The sequence below is a fragment of the Schistocerca americana genome, chromosome 6, assembly GCF_021461395.2.
Source record: "Schistocerca americana isolate TAMUIC-IGC-003095 chromosome 6, iqSchAmer2.1, whole genome shotgun sequence".
Lineage (NCBI taxonomy): Eukaryota > Metazoa > Arthropoda > Insecta > Orthoptera > Acrididae > Schistocerca > Schistocerca americana.
Window position 1 is genome coordinate 559,497,248 of NC_060124.1, and position 21,991 is coordinate 559,519,238.

The window sequence follows — 21,991 nt, forward strand, 5'->3', positions numbered from 1 at the left end:
ATCTGGAAAATTGGATACTGACTTTCAGTGGTGGTAATTCTGGCAAAATACTTCAACACTGTGGACTCAGATGAGACTTAATCTGAATGTGACTACCATCAATTTAACATATTTGATAGACAAACAAATCTGAGTGCGATGGGGTGAGCATACAGTGCGAACACGAACAGTGAATAAAAAGAACGATACAAAAGCATTTTATACGTGCTCTAGACAAATGTAATGAAAAGGAACTAATGACCACTATATTTAATTGTTTATAGATAAGAAAAACAATAGTGAAAGAGATCATCAAATAAGTCTACAAAATAAATACTTACAATAATAAAACTGTTGCACTTCATTGCTGCCTTGAGATTTAAAGTAAAGTCCAAAATATTGTCACAAGATGCATATGGTTCATAGTTATTATCAACAGTCATATGATGTTCTGTAAGAGAAAAGACAATTGGTAGTTGATACCTAACTAAAAATTAATTTTTGCAAGTACTGTCAGCTAATAAGTTTCGAATACCTGCAACAGCATTCAGAATGCTCATGTACAGTAATTTTGGCATATAACATTGGACACAATCAATGACAACATGTCTGTATTTCAGCTTGTCGAGTATGTTTTCCAGTACAAATGACTTTCCTGTTCCAGAATGTCCATAAATAAATATGCTTTGGGGTAACTGATTTTTACACTGAAAATTAACAATGCATTTAAAAACAAACATACAGAAAAATATGTGCAATTATAGGTTTGTGTACATTTAACAAGGAAAAGAACTTGTATAGATGTAAAGACTGCAAATGAAAAGACAAAATAAATTTATCTCCCATGACAGTTTGCTAATAGTGGACTAACCTGGCCTATGAGACCTAAAATTCTTCTAATTTCATCTTGTCTACAGAGTATATTCTTTGTTAACTCTTGTTCTACTTCACATTCACATTCTTCTGAAATATGCTGAAACCGTTCGCTTTCTTGTAGCATAACTAGTGGATCAACTTGATCAGTACCCCCAAGTCCCTCCGGAAATGTTGCAAAATCATTTTCCCATTCTTCCTTGTCAAAGGTGGGACACAATGGGCCAACATCTTTTGCAACTTTTGCTTTGTTTTTCTTACTGCTTTTCTTAAATTGTGACTTCATCACATCCCTGAAAATTAACATACACATGGCAATAAAAACAGAAAACAAGTTTAGTTTTAGTGACAATAGTTAAAATAAACAATCTCAAAACTATAATGAGAAAAGTTCTGGCAGAATGGAAATAACTTACTTTTGTTTTCCTTATCACCTTTGTTAACACCCACACGCACATGCACACCCACCACAACCACAACCACCACAATCACAACCACCAGTCCCGACCAATGTGGTCACATGTGACTTGTGGGACCCTGTAATATGCTTCGAGTTCTGGACAACATTTTGTGTGGACATGACCCCCAACCAACTGCCCACCAGAATAAGTGGCCATCACAATTAACCACACAGATGGAAGTTATCCTTGGAACAACACATCCTTCACTCCTGTAATCTTCCTAGTCTCAATGTCTGTTAACCCACTATCCCCAAACCCTCTACCCAACAGTTTCCCACTTCCTCTGTCCTGACACCCTCTTCCAGTCCACACTCCCACGTCATCTTCACCGACCAATGCATGTCATTCAGTCCAGTGTGCACACGTTGAATGTCTAGCTCATATATCTACCACCCCTCTCTCCTGCATTCCTATCCTGCACACCAGCTGTCTCCCTCCAAGCCTCTAACTACCTATACCCAATTCCTCCTGTACTCCAGATCACTCTTGCTCATCAAAGGTCCTTTTTCAAAAGATAGCAAAGCATCATGCCATTGTGTGTGCCTGTTGATAACTCCACACTTTCACAATTTGGTGAGTGGTCACTTTTACTCCTGAATAAAGACCTCACAACTATATCAGTAACCAATCAGGCTGTCCATAAGCCAACACACTAAAAAGTTTTTAAGTATATTTCTCTAATTTAACAGACCAAAAGCGCTAACACATGAGATTTGTGGTGTTTCATAGTGGGTATAGCTTGATATCCTAGGTGATTCTGTTGCTACTATTATTCAATATCTCTCAAGAAGGAAGGCGGAAGGTTGAGAAATACAGAGGGGGGGGGGGGGGGGGGGGGGGAGGGAGGAGGAGGAGGAGGAGGTGGACATCATAAGGAGGAAATCTTTGGGTAACATTCTACTGCCATTGTAGCCTTGGTGTTGATTTGCTAATACAGAGGAATGAAGTGTTCTCTGGGTCCTTTTTGTGCCACAGTGTGCGTTTCTGAAAAGACAGAGACAGCTAACACGTTTCTGGACAGGAGGAATGGTGTGTACTGGCAGGGTATGAAGTTTTTGGGATGTTGGTGCTTCTGCTGCTCAGTTTTGTGTCACAAAAGTTTGACTGACGTAGGTATAGACACCAAAGCAAACCATGTTTACTGAGACAGAACAGGGACAGAAAGATGATAGGTATGCCTCTTGATGGCTTTCACATGCACAGAAATATGAAGAAGTCACACATAAAGAGGCGGAAATAAATGACAAGGAACATGGCTTAGAATGTGAAGCATGATTTTTGAATGCAACATCTGAGAATTATCTTCAATACGAATTATGAAAAATAAAATTTTGGCAACTGATAAACCCCAGCCAACAGCATATCTAGTACATATGGTGAATTGCTAGTAACTTACTTACCCTGGTGGCAATATATGTGACCTGCACATGTGTTCCTTAAGTTTGATGTTTGTTGTTCCATGCATCCATAGTGCAATGGACATTAGATACATATGTAGACTCATAAACTTTTTCTTCTCTAGTTGATCTATGAATAGCAGATGGACACGATGAAAAAGACTCCCAAATAGCGTGTGCACGCACTACTGCAGGAGAAAAAATTTGTCTGTAAGCTTTAATATATTATCGGTCTTTGTCATTGTGCCCATCTGTGATTCAACACCTCATCTATATGGAGATTAGCAATCCAATCTCTCCATCCAATTGTTATTCCAAGCTTTACAAATGGATGACTATCTACGATCCATAAGCTCAAGGAGGAAAACTGCACGGTATAGACAGCTGATGAAGATCTTAGTTTTGAGAATACATCATATCATCTTAGAATGCTGTGCTTTTCATACTGACCGATGGAGGATGCTTCAAAGGCAGTTCATAAAACCATACTTTTTTCAATATCTGTAGGTTCCACTGCCTGCCAGTCACCAACTGTGGGAGAACTTTAAAACAAAATGCCAATCTGTTGGTTGAACATTCAGCCTTATTTACAGACATCTGGAATAGAATTCACAATGACAATGCTCCCACTACAATTTAGACCAGCCACCAATGGCACTTTAAGATAAATATGTCCACTGAAAGCTACTTTGATTTCCTGGTAGGCACATAATTTCTCTCAGCACATCTTCTGGTGGTTGTACTTTATATCGAACTTTAATCCCGACTGTCGATAGAATGTGCCACTGCAAATAAGAGGTAGCTTGTGTTTTCTGTTTTTCTACTTGTTGCAGCTCCAGTACCTTTTGTAATACTGTGAGGTGCAATGCAAGGACTTACCCTGACAGCTAAGTAAGTGACAAACAATTACATGGCAACTGCAACCCTCTGGATTACCTATGAGGACCACCTAAAACAACTGGTTCATGCAAAGACACACTATCGACATGTCATGGGAGGATGTGAAACCATTGAACAAGATGCACCCTGTCCAAACCTTAGAACATTAATATGAAACAGAAGAGAAGTTAACAGTGATTGTGTGTTAAGCCCAACTGAGGGAAGAAAGAGCTAAAAACAGGGACTTTCTCTTGGAGGAAGGTCAAAAAAATACACCATACAGATAATAGAGGTCCTGAACAGAAGATTAAATGTCCTTTGCCATATTGCTATGATGGATAAAAAGTAAAATGCGGTAGACAGCCCATATGTCAGTTGCTAAAACAGCTGATAACTCAGACAAAAAACATACATTGAAGATAGCAATGGGGCCCACAATGACCATCTGCTGCAGTCAGGCCAGAAATTGGAGAATGGAAATTGGTCAGAGAGAGCCGTTGGTGGTTGGCCCACATAATAGAAGAGGGAGCGGTACTGTTAAAAGAACTGTTTTAAATGAAATCCAGATACCTTTTTCGCTATCCTGAAGAATGTGATGGCACTGTGCATGCAACTGTTTATAACAAATGCAGTTCACCATCATAGGACGATGGTTAAAAACGTGGAGAGCACATCTATGCACAAAAATGTGTCGCAGCACGGCTCGGTCCACTAGGGGACCAGGACACCGAGTAGTAAATATGAAGTGCGAGTAATGGAACGTTCTGTGGCGGTAAAGATAACATTTGTAAGGTATGCTACCTGGTCATCCCGACAGGCAAAATGTTATTCATTGAAATTCCCCAGGGAGGCAGTTGGCCTTAGAAAGCTGCCTATTGGGTTTACACATAGGTGGGGTAGGAGTCAGCAAATGGATAGCACATGGGAAATGGTCACTTGAGTACACGTCAGAGAGAACTTACCACTCGAGATGACTGCAAGCTGGGCAGTGCGAACTGAAAGGACCACATAGGAACAGGTGTGGGTGGCATCTGAAAGGAATGTGGGGGCTCCAGTGTTAAGACAGATGAGGTTGAATTGATTGAGAAGGTCAGCCAAGAGAGCACATTTCAGACAGGTTCTGGAATGTCTGCTGACTGCAGTAGCTGTCAATTTTGCCCTCGGAGGTGAAGATGTGTTGGCTTCTTGTACATCTGGAGGAGATGGAGATGGGGATGCTACCATGACACTGGGCAATTTTACAGCCACGGTGCTGAATTTGAGGTCACAAGTCTGCGTGACTGTGTCCTTCATTGAGCAAGGTGTAGCAAGAACAGTACTGTAAGTGCCAGATGGTATAATGCAAGGCTTTCGACTAGCCAACAACTTGAAAGCAACAACTTACAGCACTTTTTCCTTCACCAGTATTTCCTGGATGGCCCACTCTTTGAGATACACAGAGCATTCTCGGGATGAGGCTACATGGTTGCCACTGTGATTGACATGGGGAAAGGAGGCAGGCAATTGCCCTCATGAACATCCCTATCAAATAGAACACATTTGGCCATGTTTTGACAGGATATGAAAGTATGGTTGTAATATTGGCACTGGTAGCAGCGCTTTGGGTTTGGAATGTACAATCTTACTGTGATGACTTCATATTGTTTTTTTGTTGTTTTGTTTTAGGGAGCAAACAACAACTGGGGTCATACACGTCCAAGTCAAAACTATACAACACGAAGACAGAGAGGAGTTAAAAAATGACTATATGTCAGTCCCAACTGACATAATAGAAGACAGTTAAAGACAGGCACAGGGAAAAAGGGCTACAAAAAAAAAAGACACCATACAGAAACAGACGTCCAAAACTAAAAATTAAATGGCCTTTTCCATATTGCTTTGGTGGATAAAAAGTAAAACATGGTCATTTGCTAAAATGGCTGATAAATCAGATGGCAAACCCAAGCAGGAACATAAACAGTTAAAAAATGGGCAGTCCATCAGGAAGTGGTGGACAGTTAAAACTTGGGCATAATGTGTACAAAGTGGTGGGGTGGCGCCAATTATCAAATGAAAATGGCTAAAAAGGCAGTGCCCAATAAAGAGCCCACTTAAAATGACCTCCTCATGGCGGGGGGGGGGGCAGAGAGGAAGTTGTCCAAGCCACTGGGAGAGGCTTGGATGGAGCTGGTTGGTTTGTGTGATTAAAGGGACCAGACTGCTACGGTCATCGGTCCCTTTTTCCAAGTACTAAAAACACCCACAGAGAATAAAAAAGATTAACAGAAGTAAGCACAGATGACACAGAACAAGAGAAACCGAGACAAAGACCAGACAAAACGAACTAAAATCACACAGAGTGCGACGGTGGTTGGCCGACCAGAGAAATAAAAAAAAAGGAAAAGCCAACCACTTAAAAACACATTACAAAATCAGTTTAAAATCATAGGCCAAAGGCCAGAATCAACACAAAACAATAAAATAAAACAGAAACACTCAGATTAAATGATAAAATCCCCCTGCCCGAATAAAACGTAAAACTAAGCCAGCCGTAGCAGAGTCATCTGTTAAAAGGGCAGGGAGCGTGTCAGGCAGTGCGAACGACTGCCTGAGCACAGCTAAAAGCGGACACTCCAATAAAATATGGACCACAGATAACACAGAGCCGCAGCGACATAGGGGTGCGTCCTCACGGCGCAATAAGTGGCCGTGCGTAAGCCGAGTGTGCCCAATGCGCAGCCGGCAGAGGACAACAGACTTCTGGCGGGAGACCCGAATGGACGACCGCCACACAGTCGTCGTCACCACGATTGGACGGAGTTTGTTGGGCATGGGCAGATTGCGCCATTCAGTGTCCCAAACCAAAAGAACTGTGCGGCGTAAAACTGCCCGCAAATCAGTCTCCGGGAGGCCAATCTCCAGAGATGAGTTACTAGTGGCCTCTTTCGCCAAGCGGTCAACATTCTCATTGCCAGGTATCCCAACATGGCCTGGGGTCCACACGAAGACCACAGAGCGGCCGCAACGCGCAAGAGGATGCAGGGACTCATGGATAGCCATTACCAGACGAGAACGGAGGAAACACTGGTTGAGAGCTCGTAAACCGCTCAGGGAATCGCTACAGATAACGAAGGACTCACCTGAGCAGGAGCGGATATACTCTAGGGCACGAAAGATGGCGACCAGCTCAGCAGTGTAAATGCTGCAGCCAGCCGCAAGGAACGTTGTTCGGAATGGTCCCCGAGAGTTAGCGCATAACCGACTCGACCAGCGACCATCGAGCCGTCGGTGTAAACAACTCCAGAGCCCTGACACGTGGCCAGGATGGAATAAAAGTGGCATCTGAAGGCCTCCGGAGGGACTGAGTCCTTCGGGCCCTGTGCCAAATCGAGCCAAAGGCAAGGGCGAGGCACACACCATGGGGGCGTGCGCAGAGGTGCCCAGACATGAGGTGGAACTGGGAAAAACCCAAGCCCAGAGGGGAGCTCTTTGACGCGTACGGCGATCGGATAACCCGACTGGGGCCGACATTCTGGCAGATGGACGACTGACTGCGGGAACAGGACACGGTAATTTGGATGCCCGGGCAAGCTAAAAACATGGGCAGCATAAGCAGCCAGTAATTGTTGGCGACATAACCGCAGTGGAGGGACACCTGCCTCCACTAGTATGCTGTCCACAGGGCTGGTGCGGAAAGCACCAGTGGCAAGGCGTATCCGACTGTGGAGAATGGGGTCCAGCACCCGCAACGCAGATGGGGATGCTGACCCATAAGCCAGGCTCCCAAAATCCAGACGGGACTGGATTAACACCTGGTAGAGCCGCAACAGGGTAGATCAGTCGGTGCCCCAGCGGGTGTGGCTCAAGCATCTCAGAGTGTTTAGATGCCACCAACACGCCTGTTTAAGCTGCCGGATATGAGACAGTCAAGTCAACCGGGCATCAAAAACCACCCCTAAAAACCTGTGTGATTCCACCACCGAAAGAAGTTCGCCGGCAAGATAAAGCCGCGGCTCCGGGTGGACAGTACGTCACCGGCAGAAATGCATAACGCAGGTCTTGGCTGCCGAAAACTGGGACCCATGAGCTACAGCCCAAGACTGTGCCTTGCAGATAGCGCCCTGTAGCTGACGTTCAACAGCTGCAATGCCAGTAGAACTGTAGTAAAGGCAGAAGTCGTCAGCATACAGGGAAGCGGAGACAGAATTTCCCACGGCCGCAGCGAGCCCGTTAATGGCTATTAAAAACAGGCAGACACTTAAAACAGAACACTGTGGCACACCGGTCTCCTGGACGTGGGAGGAACTATATGAGGCCGCGACTTGCACGCGGAAGGTACGATACGACAGGAAATTTCTGATAAAGATCGGCAGAGGGCCCCGAAGACCCCATCCATGAAGCGTGGAAAGGATGTGATGACGCCATGTCGTATCGTACGCCTTCCTCATGTCGAAAAAGACAGCGACCAGGTGCTGACGGCAGGCAAAGGCAGTACGGATGGCCGACTCCAGGCTCACCAGATTGTCGGCGGCAGAGCGGCCTTTACGGAACCCACCCTGAGACGGAGCCAGAAAGCCCCGAGACTCCAGTACCCAATTCAAGTGCCGGCTCACCATCCGTTCGAGAAGCTTGCAAAGAACGTTGGTGAGGCTAATGGGGCGGTAGCTGTCCACCTCCAAAGGGCTCTTGCCCGGTTTCAAAACGGGGATGACAATGCTCTCCCGCCATTGCGACGGAAACTCACCCTCGACCCAGAGACGGTTGTACAGGTCGAGGAGGCGCCGCTGGCAGTCCACTGAAAGGTGTTTCAGCATCTGACAGTGGATGCCATCTGGCCCAGGAGCGGTATCAGGGCAAGGGGCTAGGGCACTGCGAAATTCCCACTCACTGAATGGAGCATTGTAAGATTCTGGGTGGTGGGTGCAAAACGAAAGGCTCCGACGTTCCATCCGCTCTTTAATGGAGAGGAAGGCCTGGGGGTAATTTGCAGAAGTGGAACTCATAGCAAAATGTTCTGCTAAGCGGTTTGCAATGACGTCGGAGTCAGTACAAACTGCTCCATTCAGTGAGAGCGCAGGGACGCTGACAGGGGTCCGATAGCCGTAGACGCGTCGAATCTTGGCCCAGACCTGCGATGGAGTGACATGGAAGCCAATGGTGGACACATACCGCTCCCAGCACTCCTTCTTGCCTTGGCGGATAAGGAGGCGGGCCCGCGCACGCAGCCGTTTGAAGGCGATAAGGTGGTCTATGGAGGGATGTCGCTTGTGACTCTGGAGCGCCCGCCGGCGATCTTTAATCGCTTCAGCGATCTCAGGCGACCACCAAGGCACAGCCCTCCGCCGAGGGGATCCAGAAGAATGGGGCATGGCAGATTTGGCAGCAGTAACGATGCCGGTGGTGACCAATTGAACCACCGCATCAATGTCATCAGTAGAGAGAGGCTCAATAGCGGCAGTGGAGGAGAACAAGTCCCAACAGCCTTATTCATAGCCCATCTGCTAGGGCGCCCGGAAGAGTGACGCTGTGGCAGTGACAGAAAGATCGGAAAGTGGTCACTACCACACAGGTCGTCATGCACACTCCATTGGACAGACGGTAAGAGGCTAGGGCTACAGATCGAAAGGTCAATGGCGGAGTATGTGCCATGCACCATGCTGAAGTGTGTGAAGGCACCATCATTTAACACCGAGAGATCGAGCTGTGCCAATAAATGCTCAACGATGGCGCCTCGACCTGTTGCCACTGACCCACCCCACAGAGGGTTATGGGTGTTGAAGTCGCCCAATAGCAAGAAAGGTGGCGGCAATTGGGCTACCAGTGCAGCCAGGACATGCTGTGAGACATCACCATCTGGTGGAAGGTAAAGACTGCAGACGGTAACAGCCTGTGGCGTCCACACCCGAACAGCGACAGCCTCTAAAGGTGTTTGGAGAGGGACGGACTCGCTGTGCAGAGTGTGAAGGACATATATGCAGACGCCACCAGACACCCTTTCATAAGCTGCTCGGTTCTTATAATAACCCCGATAGCCACGGAGGGCGGGGGTTCGCATTGCTGGAAACCAAGTTTCCTGAAGAGCAATGCAGAAGAAAGGGTGAAGGCTGATAAGTTGGCGGAGCTCAGCGAGATGGTGGAAGAAACCGCTGCAGTTCCACTGGAGGATGGTGTTGACCATGGCTGGGAAGGGCGTGACGGGACTGGGAAGGCAGATTACGCCACTGGGTCACCTGCTGCCTCCGATGGAGCACCCGTGCAAATGCTATCCATTGCATCCGAGGGACCGGCGAGATCGAGGTCCTCAGCGGACGCCAGAATCTCCACCTCGTCCTCAGAGGCAGAGCTTGTAGGAAGCAGTGGGATGGGTGCCACCGCAATAGCGTTGGTCTGGGGGGCTTTCTTCTTTTTCTGCTTGTCGCGCTGTGCCTTCAGTGGTTCAGGCTTCATGGGCTTCACTGGGTCAGTCTCAGGGACAGACGACGACCGTGAGGCCCTACGACCAGGGACTGGTGGTTGTTTCAACCACTTGCAGGCGTCCGCTTTTCCACTGGTCGGAACTTGTGAAGGGAGGTCCGCAAGGGAACCCTTCCTGGCGAGAGTAGCCGAAGAAGTCTTACGCTTCTCCGGCTGGGAAGGGGGAGCTGATGTCCCCGATAGTTGGGAGGGTGTTGCTCCTGAAGAAGATTGAGCAGGAGCAACAGGTTGTGAAGGGCCCCCCACAATCAAGGGGGCTTTTGGATGCTGACCAATCATAGAACCAACCGTATGGGACGACACAGGAGATGGAAGAACCGTCGTTGCAGCAGCAGCGTAGGTTGACGTCATTGCCACAGGATGGAGCCGCTCGTATTTCCGTCTAGCCTCGGGGTAGGTCAGGCGGTCCAGGGTCTTATATTCCATTATCTTCCTTTCTTTCTGGAATATCCTACAGTCCGGCGGGCAGGGGTAATGGTGTTCTCTGCAGTTAACACAGATAGGAGGCGGGGCACATGGAGTATCAGGATGCGAAAGACGTCCACAATCCCGACACGTGATGCTGGAAGTACAGCGAGATGACATGTGCCCGAACTTCAAGCATTTAAAACACCTCATCGGAGGAGGGATATATGGCTTCACATCACAACGGTAAACCATCACCTTAACCTTTTCGGGTAAGACATCACCCTCAAAGGCCAAGATGAAGGCACCGGTGGCTACCCGATTATCCCTTGGACCCCGATGGACGCGCCGGACGAAGTGAACACCTCGTCGTTCGAGGTTGGCGCGTAGTTAATCGTCGGACTGCAGAAGAAGATCCCTGTGGAATATAATACCCTGGACCATGTTTAAACTTTTATGGGGAGTGATGGTGACAGAAACATCCCCCAACTTGTCACAAGTGAGCAACCGCCGTGACTGGGCAGAGGATGCTGTTTTGATGAGAACCGACCCAGAGCGCATTTTAGACAAGCCCTCCACCTCCCCGAACTTGTCCTCTAAATGCTCCACAAAAAACTGAGGCTTAGTTTGCATAAAAGATTCACCATCGACCCGCGTACAGACAAGGTACCGGGGTGAATAATCTCCACTGCTGTCTTTAGCCATGCGTTCCTCCCATGGAGTGGCCAGGGAGGGAAATGATCTTGGATTGAATTGCTTGCCATTGAGGTTAGACCTCGATCGCTTAGAGACTGCTGGTGGAGGCCCACCAGCAAGAGATGATGTACCACGCTTCATTGCGGGTCATCCGCCCTGATGCCACCCACTCCGACCAGGGGCTCTCCCCACGGGCGCCACCCAGCCACAGCAAAGACCACCTGGCAGGATGGCCTTTGCTGGGAGTCCCGATGCCCCAGAGGGATAGGCATCTACTCCTCGGCATACGTGGGGAGGTAGCAGCTCAGGCATCAGCAGTGCGATCCCTGTGTAGTCAGGGGGCTACCACCAAGAGGGTACATGACGACCCCACCACAACGAACTGGCTACCGTGCTGGATCTCGGGTGTCGAAATATCCATGTACATCATGAGGGCAAAGATGGAAGTGCACATTGGAGGGAATGTATGCCACCCGGAACACACTGCAGTGGATGTGGCCGGAAGCTCGATGTAAGTCCAACTCCATGAAAAATCAGGTGTGCCAGATCTTAGGGCAAGATGGATTTTTAGATGCACCACGTAAGGTGTCCTTCCCCAAATGGTATGCACTAACGGAAAAATTTAGAAACGGAGTGGTCAAACCCCTTAGGGGACCATCACGTTAAAGGCCGAAACAGTTGAGACGCCTTTTAGTCACCTCTTACGACAGGCAGGAATACCGCGGGCCTATTCTTACCCCCGAACCCGCAGGGGGCTGGACAGAGCTTATTCCCATGATGCGAGGACCACTGACAATGCCAAAGGGACATTAACTCCTGACAAACGGCAACACAGATATCATCAGACGGAGTACAGGAACTCACAGGCTGAAGTACAATGACTGCAGCCTTGGAAGCAGTGTCAGCAGCCTCATTTCTGGCAGACCGATATGACCAGGAACCCACAGATACATCACACTGGCTCCACCAAGAGTGAGGAAATGACAGTTTTCCTGGAGCCAGTGCACTAAGCACACAGACTTTGAAGGGCACTGAGCGAGTCTTGAGTGGAGGTCACAACTGAAAAGGTTGTGTTGCTGGATGTACACCATGGCTGATACAGGGCGAAGAGCTTGGCTGTATATACTGAGCCGTGTGCTGGAAGCCGATATCGAAAGACATGAGTGCCAATGACAAAGGCACACCCAACCCCTCGATCAGTCCGAGAGCCATCAGTGTACACAAAGGTACTCATGAAGTTCCATGCGAAGGTCATGAAACTGAAGGCGATATACTGAGGCTGGTTTAATGTCCTTAGGAAGTGAACAAAGGCCAACCTTCACGAAGCCGAGGCGGTGAAGGGTTCACACCCTCCGGGAAAGGCGCAGGTAGTGTGAAGTTAAGCCACCATAGCAAGTGCCAAAAGTGGACCCCAGGAAGTGACAGAGAAGAGGGACACACCCCATACTGGCAATCAAGAAAATCATTGAAGGAGGCGGCATAAGATGGGTGGCCACCCATGGCAGACAAACAGCATGCATACCTGCTGAGGAGAAAGTCAATGGAAGTTTAGCAGCTTCAGCATACAGACACTCAAGTGGGATAGTGTAAAAGTCGCCTGTGGCCAAACGGATGCCACGATGGTGGATAGTGTTGACACTGCGTAACATGGATGGACGTGCAGAAGCGTAAACAAAGAACCCACAGTCGAGTTTCGCATGGACAAGGGATTGGTACAAATGGAGGAGGGTGGTTCGATCGTCACCCCAGGAAGTACCATTGAGGAGACGCAGGACAGAGGAACCGCGTACCGCGGGCTGCCAGGTGAGACACATGGGAGGTCCAAGAGTGTTTCCTATCGAGCATGAGCCCCAGGAATTTCACAGTTTCAACAAATGGAAGGGCAATATGCCCAAAATGTAAAGATGGTGGGAGAAACCAATTGCGTCACCAGAAATTCATACAGACAGTTTTGTTAGCGGAAAAGCGAAAGGCATTCTCGATGCTTCACGAGTAAAGAAAATCAAGACATTGCTGAAGATGCCGCTCAATGAGACAGGTCCATGGAGAACTGCAATAGATGGCAAAATTGTCAATGAAAAGGGAGTCGGAGATGCCCAGCAGGAGACAGGCCATTATAGGGTTTATGGCGATAGCAAAGAGGAGGACACTCAGGACAGAACCCTGAGGGACACTGTTTTCCTGGAAAAAGATGTCCAACAAGGCAGAACTCATGTGCACCTTGAAAACTCAATCTTTTAAAAATGCCTGAAGGAAACAGGGCAGGCTGCCACAGAATCCCAACATGTGAAGAGTATGCAGGATACCAGCTCTCCAGCAGGTGTTATAGCCCTTCTCCAAATCAAACAACATGGCCACAGTCTCCGATTTCCACCGAAAGCCATTAAAGACACGGTTGGACATAGTGACGAAATAGTAGTCAACTGCAGAACACCCCGCTCTAAATCCACATTGTTCATTCGTCAGTAAACTGCGAGACATTGGCCACCATACTAGCGGGGCATGAAACATACCATACGTTCCATCACCTAGCAAAAGCAGCTGGTAAGAGAGGTGAGGCAGTAGCTAGAAGGAAGATTTTTGTCCTTACTGGACTTAAGTATGGGTATGACAGTGGCTGCACACAAACATCCAGGAAATATGCCCTCTGCCCAAATGGGGTTGTACGTGTTAAGCAGAAACTGCTTGCCTGCAAGAGAAAGGTGCTGAAATATCTGAATGTGGATGGCACCTGGCCTTGAGGCGGAGGATCGGGGTGAACCGAGAGAATGATCTAGCTCCCTCATAGTAAAGGCAGCATTGTAGCACTTACTATTTGAAGAACAGAAGGGTATTGCCCGAGCCTCCTCCAGTCGTTTCCAATGGAGGAAGGCAGGGTGGTGGTAGTTATAAGAGACTGAAACTTCCGCAAAACGGCGGTCCTAGGTGTTGGAGATAGCAACAGGGTGTACAAGGACATCGTTTGCTACTGTCAGGCTGGAAACTGGGGAATGGATCTTGGTCCCAGGGAGCCGTTGGAGGTTGGCCCACATGACAGAGGAAGGGGTGGAGCTGTTAAAAGAACTAGTGAATGAAATCCACCTATCTTTTTTCCTGTCTTGAAGAATGCGACAATACTTTGCACACATTTGTTTATAATGAATGAAGTTTGCCACCATAGGATGACTGTTAAAAATGCGGAGACCACATCTCCGTGCATGTATTTGCCTCGAGGCATGCCTCAGTCCACCAAGGGACTGGGCCATGGTGTGGTAAAGAGGAAATGTGAGGAATGGGATGTTCAGCAGCAGTAAGGATAATGTTTGTGAGATATTCCACCTGGTCATGACAACTAGGAAAATCTTGTTCTATGAAGATCGCAAGTAAGAAGTAAAGCTGCCGGTCAGCCTTACTAAGCCACCATTTGAACAAGCACACAGATGGTGTAGGAGTCAGCAAACGGATAGCACATGGGAAATGGTTGCTCGAGTAGGTATCTGAACGGATGGACCACTCAAGATGATGGGCAAACTGGGCAGTGTAGAAGGATAGGTCCAAATGGGACTGGGTGTCCGAGGAGTCGGAAAGAAAAGTGGGAGCTCCAGCGTTAAGGCAGAAGAGGTTAAGTTGGTTAAGAAGATCAGACACAAGGGCACCTCTCTGACAGGTCTTGGGAGAACCTTCAACATCGCAGCGCATCAGCAATCGTTGGTTAATATATTAAAAACTAAAAACCCACTTCGATTGCGAAAAAAGCACCTAGTGTTAAGTGTTAACCCAGGTTTCGGCATAGACAACTACACCTTCTTCAGAACAACAATAAAACCCACAAGTGCCTAAGAAGACCTTAGTCAATGATTAAAAGAACACCATAGCTATATATTTATAAATGAAAAAGAAAAGAAAAACACAAACAGTACATATGTACAAAGTCAAAACCACTATTTAACTTAATGGTGTTCTTTTAATGATTGACACAGGTCTTCTTAGGCACTTGTGGGTTTTATTGTCGTTCTGAAGAAGGTGTAGTTATCTACGCCGAAACCTGGGTTAACACTTACCACTAGGTGCTTTTTTCGCAATCGAGGCGGGTTTTTAGTTTTTCAATATATTAACCAAAGATTGCTGATACGCTGCGATGTTGAAGGTTTTTAAATTCGTACCAGCCGAAGTGTCAGATGCAGCAAGTAGATACTTAGATGTTATTCTGAAAAGAGCTAAGGCAAGCATGGCTATTGACTTTATTAAACAGTGTAGAGTGCTCAACCTCTCCCTAAGTTTTATCGATGGTTTCATAGGTAAATCCTGCCGTAAAATGCCAATCCTTAGAAAGAAGCTGCGTTACCAGGTATTTAATGCTAGAATCTCCGATTTATATGCCAAGAAAGATATTTTGAATGAAAGAGCATATATGATGTACTTAGAAATTTCGAAGTTACTTTCAAAATAGATGCTTTTTGGTTTAGGGCAAATGAGTGGTTGGCTCTACAAATAAAAGAGATTGCCAACAGACATGACAAAAAAATTGCTAACTTAGTTGAGAAGCAGGAACGTGCTAACAAAATTATTCACACTAATTTTACAGCTGAACCTAAAAAATTCTTTGACCGGGTCATTAATAAGACAGAAATTGTATTTACGCCCCAAGAGGAGTCTCTCCTCTCTAAAGGATTAAAATTTAATTTCCAGCTTAGCACCGCAAATTTGAAAGTTCTAGAAGACACAGTAGTTGACTTGAAAATCAGTCTAGATTATGCCAAAATGCCTAACGAGAAACAAACCCGATTGGCTTATAAGGCCTACAAAAATTATGAGTAAGGTCGCACACAGTGCACATAAAAGGGGTTAACACAAATAAGGTTTTTAGGAGTATTAACCGCAAACTAATACAAAATGATGCTATTGTCACTAAAGTCGATAGGGGAAACTCCGTAGTTATATCCACAAAGCAAGAATACATAGGCAAGACTGAAGCTTTTTTCAATGACAACGGGATAGTTATGCTTAACAAAGACCCCACTATTACTCTCCACAAAGAAATTAGAACTGGGATCCAAAACACTAAAAATTTGATAGGAGAGTTCCGAAAGAAGGGGATGATAAACATGAATCCCACGCCCCCTAAATTGAGAAGCCAGTTTAAAGTTCGTAAGTTAAATCACCCAATTCGCCCTATCGTTGACAATACAGAAAGTGCCTATCATAAGCTGGCGAAATACTTCCATACTAAGATTAAAGAAAATTTCGTTTTTAATAAAAACTATTCTGTTAAAAATTCCATTCATTTAGCTACTAGTTTATGCGAGGTATCTTGTTCTGAAGATTCTAAACTAGTATCATTTGACGTAACAAGTTTATACACTAATGTACCAGTTTACCACACACTGCAAATACTAGAGTGCAATTTACGTCACCATAAAAAACTTTTGGATAAAAAGGTCAATGAGTTGTTGATGCTGCAACGGGTCGTTTTAAAACACAACTACTTTACATTTAATGGGAGATTTTAATTACAATCAGCAGGTTTGGCTAAGGGAAGCCCCCTAGCTGGGATTTTATCAGGAATTTTTATGAACTACCTAGAGTCTGATTATTTTGCTAGTGACAGAGAGATTCTTAGGAGAATAAAATTTTACAGAAGATATGTTGATGACATTCTATTAATCATTGATTGTTCACAAAATGATGTAACCATATTCTTTCGATTTTTAATGAGCTTCACCATAATATCAGTTCAAAATGGAGCGAGAATCCGATACTAGGTCCTTAAATTTTTTGGACCTCACTTTAACTGTGGTTGACAACCACATTGAATTTAATATTTTTCGGAAAAACACATTTTCTGACAATATTATACCTGCAGACTCAGCCCATCCGTACGCCCATAAGATGGCCTTTTTTCATTCTAATATTCATCGAGTTACAGCTATCCCTCCTGCACCAGATGCGGTAGAAACTGAACTGGTCACACTTGATAATATTGCTATAAACAATGGCTATAGGCCTCAGTTGGTAAGACAGATGTATAACAAGAAAATAAATAAAAATAATACTACGTCTTCCACCCTAGGGGATGCATTAGATGACAAACAGGTGGCAACAATATCTATCCCTTCATAGGCAATGTAAGTTACAAATTGGGGCGTTTACTCAGAGCCCATAATGTCAGTAGCCTATTATACTAATAATAGTTTACATAGGAATTTAATTCACTCCTTGCAGAGTAAGAGCGATAAACTTTCCCAATCAGGACTATATAAAATTACATGCGGGGCTTGTCCAAAATTTTACTTCGGGCAAACGGGGCGAGCTCTGGGTCTCAGGTATGAAGAGCATATTCCTACTAGAAGCGGTGACGGTACTAAGGGCTCTACTTATGTGGAACACCTTGTGCAAATGGCTCATGCGCCGAGCCCTCCACTTAATATCGAGTTACTTCATGCCGAGGTTAACGGCTTAAAACTGGATGTTTTGGAAGAAATGCAGATCTTTAAGCATCTGCTACATGTTAAAGACAACATCCTCAATGACCAACTCCTACTAAAAAATAAAAAATTTTTTGAAGGTTTCGCGCCTTTACTTTGTTCTTCATACTTGTAAATCTGATGATCTGGGGACCATCACATGCGCTCGCTGACTGGCAAGCGCAGTTTGGTCAAGCTGTTCATCTTCTTTCGTTTTATCCTCATTTTCTTTTTACGATGAAGGTGATTTTAGCCCATTGAACACTTCACGTTTTATCCCCATATCTTTATTACCACGACATCTTTAGATTACGTCCCCTTAGCGAGGGTGCAATTTTGTTTCCTGAAGACAGAATACAAGGTGACACTGCGATGCTACAAGCAGCTGTAAATCCTCTTTGTGGGACCAAATGCTATGAACGTTCCATTGGAGAACAGTCAAGATGAGGAACAGGTGTAGGGGTGTCACCTCGGCAGCCGCCGGGTGACAGCCAAAGAAGAGTCGCTACTACAGGGCACAGAAGGAGGAGGATCCGGCTCCCTGGGGTACACAGAAGCATCGGCTTGCTTGTGCGGTCAGTCTGTGGAGTCCTACGCTGAAAAACAGTTGGGGATGCCCACCGGCAACACGGAGGCCAGCTGGGCTAAGGTATCATGTGGCAACACTGTCAAAGAGGATCTTCGAGTTGGTGAAGAAGACCGTTTGCCTTTGGTGGACTTCTTCATGCCTTTCCAGTTAGAGGAAGACTCAGGTGTTGTTTGGCTGGAGGGATGGAGGAAGTCTTCATGGCAGTACTCCTTCTGCCCTTCCCGGCCTACCGGTTGTGTAGCTGGTGGCACAGCTGGACTGGGGGATGGCGATGCTACCTTGGCACTGGGAGATTTCACAACGTCAGAGCTGAATTGGAGGTTGCTCGTCTGTGTGGCCATGTCCTTCATGGAACAAGGGGTAACTAGCATAGAACTATAGGTGCCAGATGGGACAATGCAGGGTTTGCGACTAGCCAGTAACTTGCAAGCTACTGGGTAAGGTACTTTTTCCTTTACCCAGATCTCCTGGACAACCCGCTCATCAAGATTCACCCCATGAGGTGGAAGTCTGGTGGGTTGTTGCACAGCTAAAAGAGGAGATGGGGATGTTACCGTGACACTGGGCAATTTTACAAATGTACGCTTAATTTAAGGTCGCATGTCTTCGTGGTCATGTCCTTCACAGAGTGACATGTAGCAAGAAAAAAATGCCAGATCATAAAATGCACGGCTTTCGGCTAGACAATAGCTTGCGAGCACTTCTTCCTTCACCTGAATCTCTTGGATGGCCCTTCTCATCGGGATACGGAAGACAATCTTGGGAGGAGGCGGCATGGCCGCCACTGCAGTTGATTCAGTGGGAAGAAGGAGGCGAACCATCACCCTACTACAGGTGACACATTTGGCTGGGTGTCGACAAGACATTCTAGTGCGGTTGAAACGATGACACTGGTAGCAGTGCATTGGGTTTGGAATGTATGGCTGGACTGTGATAATTGCATAGCCTGTTTTAATCTTGGTTGGAAGCACCACTCTATCAAAGGTGAGAAAAAGAATGCGGGTGGGCACTAAGGAAGAATCTACCTTTTTCATTACACGATGGATGGCAATGAAAGCCAGCCTCAGTTAGACCATCAAGGAGCCTGGTGTAAATTACACCACGGGAAGAATTCAAAGTTCTATGGGCATCAATATGAACAGGATAGCCAAAGAGAAGCGAGACAGCAAGCAGTTGTTGTGCTTGAGAATCTGAAGTAGTCTCCAAAAGCAAAGTGCCATTCCATAAACAAGAGCAGGATTTCACAGGGCCGGCAACTGCATCAACACTTTTCTGAATAATGAATGGATTTACTGTGGTGAAGGACTGACCGTCTTCAGTACGTGAGACCATGAGGAACCGTGGTGCAGCGGGAAGGGTCTTTGAATCATTAGCCTCATTACGTTTACGTTTTGTAGACGTTGACTGGGAAGATGATAGACTCACTGCGAGAAAATCCACCATGATTGCCCGCGTCTCTGATGGCATGCTCCTTCCAACTGGGGCCTTGCTTCTCAAGGGCGTGCACCCGCCTTAGGTGATTGTTCACACCTCCCGAACACTTGACAAGGGACCAATCGGCAATTTGGGAAGATTGCAGCTCAGGCAGTCACCCCTCCCTGGGCCTGACCTATACCAGGGGGTACATGCGAATCCTACCTGTCGACCCGGGGCTGGGAACTACATGTTACCCAGTCACTTGTTACATGTCAGATGTGTGGGCCTGCCTTCAGGAGCACACAGGGAGGAAGAAAAAAAGAGGAACTTCAAATGCCGAAGGGGAGGAGCGAGAGGAGAAGGGAAACAAAGAAAGGAAATGGGAGTGAAAAACGAAGGTGAGACTGCTCTTACTTCAGCGACCAACAATGCAGAACATTCCCAGGGAAAAAATGCCGCAAAGGCTGGGGGCCTGTGGTGGCCAAGCATGAACCCACCATAGTGGCGAGCCCCCTGGGGGGTGTGATGACTTCATAACCTGCTTTGATCTGTGATGGAAGCATTACTTTATCAAATGTGAGAAAAAGAGTGCATATAGAGACTAAGGATGCATCAACTTTTCCCATATTGCCCTGATCAGAGAGGTAAGTTTGGATTTCTACCTAAGTCAGACGAGCAGCCTTACGTAACTAACACCACAAAAATAATCTGGTGTTCGATGGGCCTCAACACGAACAGGATAGCCAGGGAGAAGTGAAGCTGCAAGCAGTTGTTGGGCTTCAGATTTATAATTCATCTCCGAAATCAAAGCACTATTACACAAGTGGGAACTGGATTTCACAGGGCCAGCAGTTGCATCAACAACTTTCTAAATTATAAACTGATTAACCAAAGTAAAGGACTGTCCTACTTCAGTATATGGTACCATGTGGAACTGAGGAGGAGCTGGGATAATCTTGTAATTTTTAGCCTCACTCCGTATACATTTAGTAGATGCAGACTCATTGTGAGAAAATCCCCATGATTGCCAGCATCTCCAATGGTGCACTCCACCCAACTGGGCCTCCTCCCCCCACCCCCTTAGGTGATTGTTCACACCTGAGCTCACATCTCTTGAACATCTGACTGAGGGACCCATTTGGGAATTTGGGAAAGTAACAGCTCAGGCAGTCACCCCTGTAACAGGAGGTATGTGCAAACCCTTCCAGTCGCCCCAGGACAGGGAAATACGCATTACCCAGTCACCTGTTAAGTGTCAGACACATGGGCCGGCCTTCTCGAGAGCACAGGGAGGAAAAAGAGACAAAGAGGAACCTCAAACACCAAAGTGGAGGAAGGATAGGACATGGAGCACGTAAAATAGAAAGAAAAAACAGTGGAGAGACTGTCAAGCTATTAAAACTGTAGAACACATTCCCAAAAATATCCCAGACATTTTCCCCAAGGTAGGGGAAAATTGAGGACAGACAGGCTGCTTGACAGGGAAAAGGTGCTGCAAAGGCTGGAGCCCCATGATAGCCAAGCACAAACTCACCAAAGAGTGGTGAGCCCCCTGGACAGCCACGATTGCTTACTCTATGTTGTCTTGCAACACAGCGGTTGCCATAGCAAAAATCCATAAAATGCAGTTTCAGATGCTTGGCCACGTTCCTTACTCACCAGAATAAGCTACAAGTGACTTTTTGTTCCCTCCGCTAAATTTTCGTCAAATGAAGAGGCCATCACCTTCATAAACAATTGTTTTGCAGCGGAAGACACTAAAGGTGCGATTCCGAAAACGACCGCACACCGCAGACTGCACGGACCAGTTGCAGGCGGCACCACTGGTTGTCATTGTTAGCAATGTGCGGCGTGCGGTTCTTATAATAACCCCGATAGCCATGGAGGGCAGGGGTTCGCATCGCTGGAAACCAAGTTTCTTCAAGAGCAATGATACATGGCAGCGCCGTCTGCCGCTGTATACCTGCTTTGGTGGCACACTGCACATCCGGTCAGGAACCAGTAGTGCCACTGCCACTGAACCGCATAGCGACTGGTGACTGCTTTTACTGGCTGATCTTACCCAATTCAGTGAAAATGAGTTTCTCGGACTCCAATGAAGAAAAGTTAATTAACAGTGTGGCAAAATATTCTGTAATTTGTGGCACACGACATGACGAATACAGAAATGTTTTAGTGAAAGATAACGTCTGGAAAGTTGTAGCACAAGAGTTAAATAAACCAAGTACATATATTCAACCAATTATTTACTAACAAATAGATCCATATGTGCATTAACAATTATTATATGAATATGCTAAAAAGGCAATAGTATATATGTTTCGTCTTACATAAATCATTATTTACAATCCATTGCTATTCACAACCCATTGTTAACTGCTGCCTCTTGCCACACCACAG

General features: G+C 46.4%; 1 protein-coding gene across 4 annotated transcripts in view; it reads right to left on the reverse strand.

Moving 5' to 3' along the window:
* Positions 1-21,991, reverse strand: part of LOC124619581 (origin recognition complex subunit 5) — a 174,990-nt gene that overhangs the window by 98,337 nt on the left and 54,662 nt on the right. For 3 of the 4 annotated variants that reach the window (XM_047146077.1, XM_047146076.1, XM_047146078.1), the window contains exons 2-4: positions 851-1,145; positions 515-686; positions 321-430 (exon numbers count right to left, since the gene is read on the reverse strand). In XM_047146077.1, the coding sequence (XP_047002033.1) occupies positions 321-430; positions 515-686; positions 851-1,145 (577 nt within the window). Of the gene's footprint in view, positions 1-320; positions 431-514; positions 687-850; positions 1,146-1,268; positions 1,288-21,991 lie in introns of those variants that run through there. The other variant, XM_047146079.1, reaches the window with a different exon arrangement.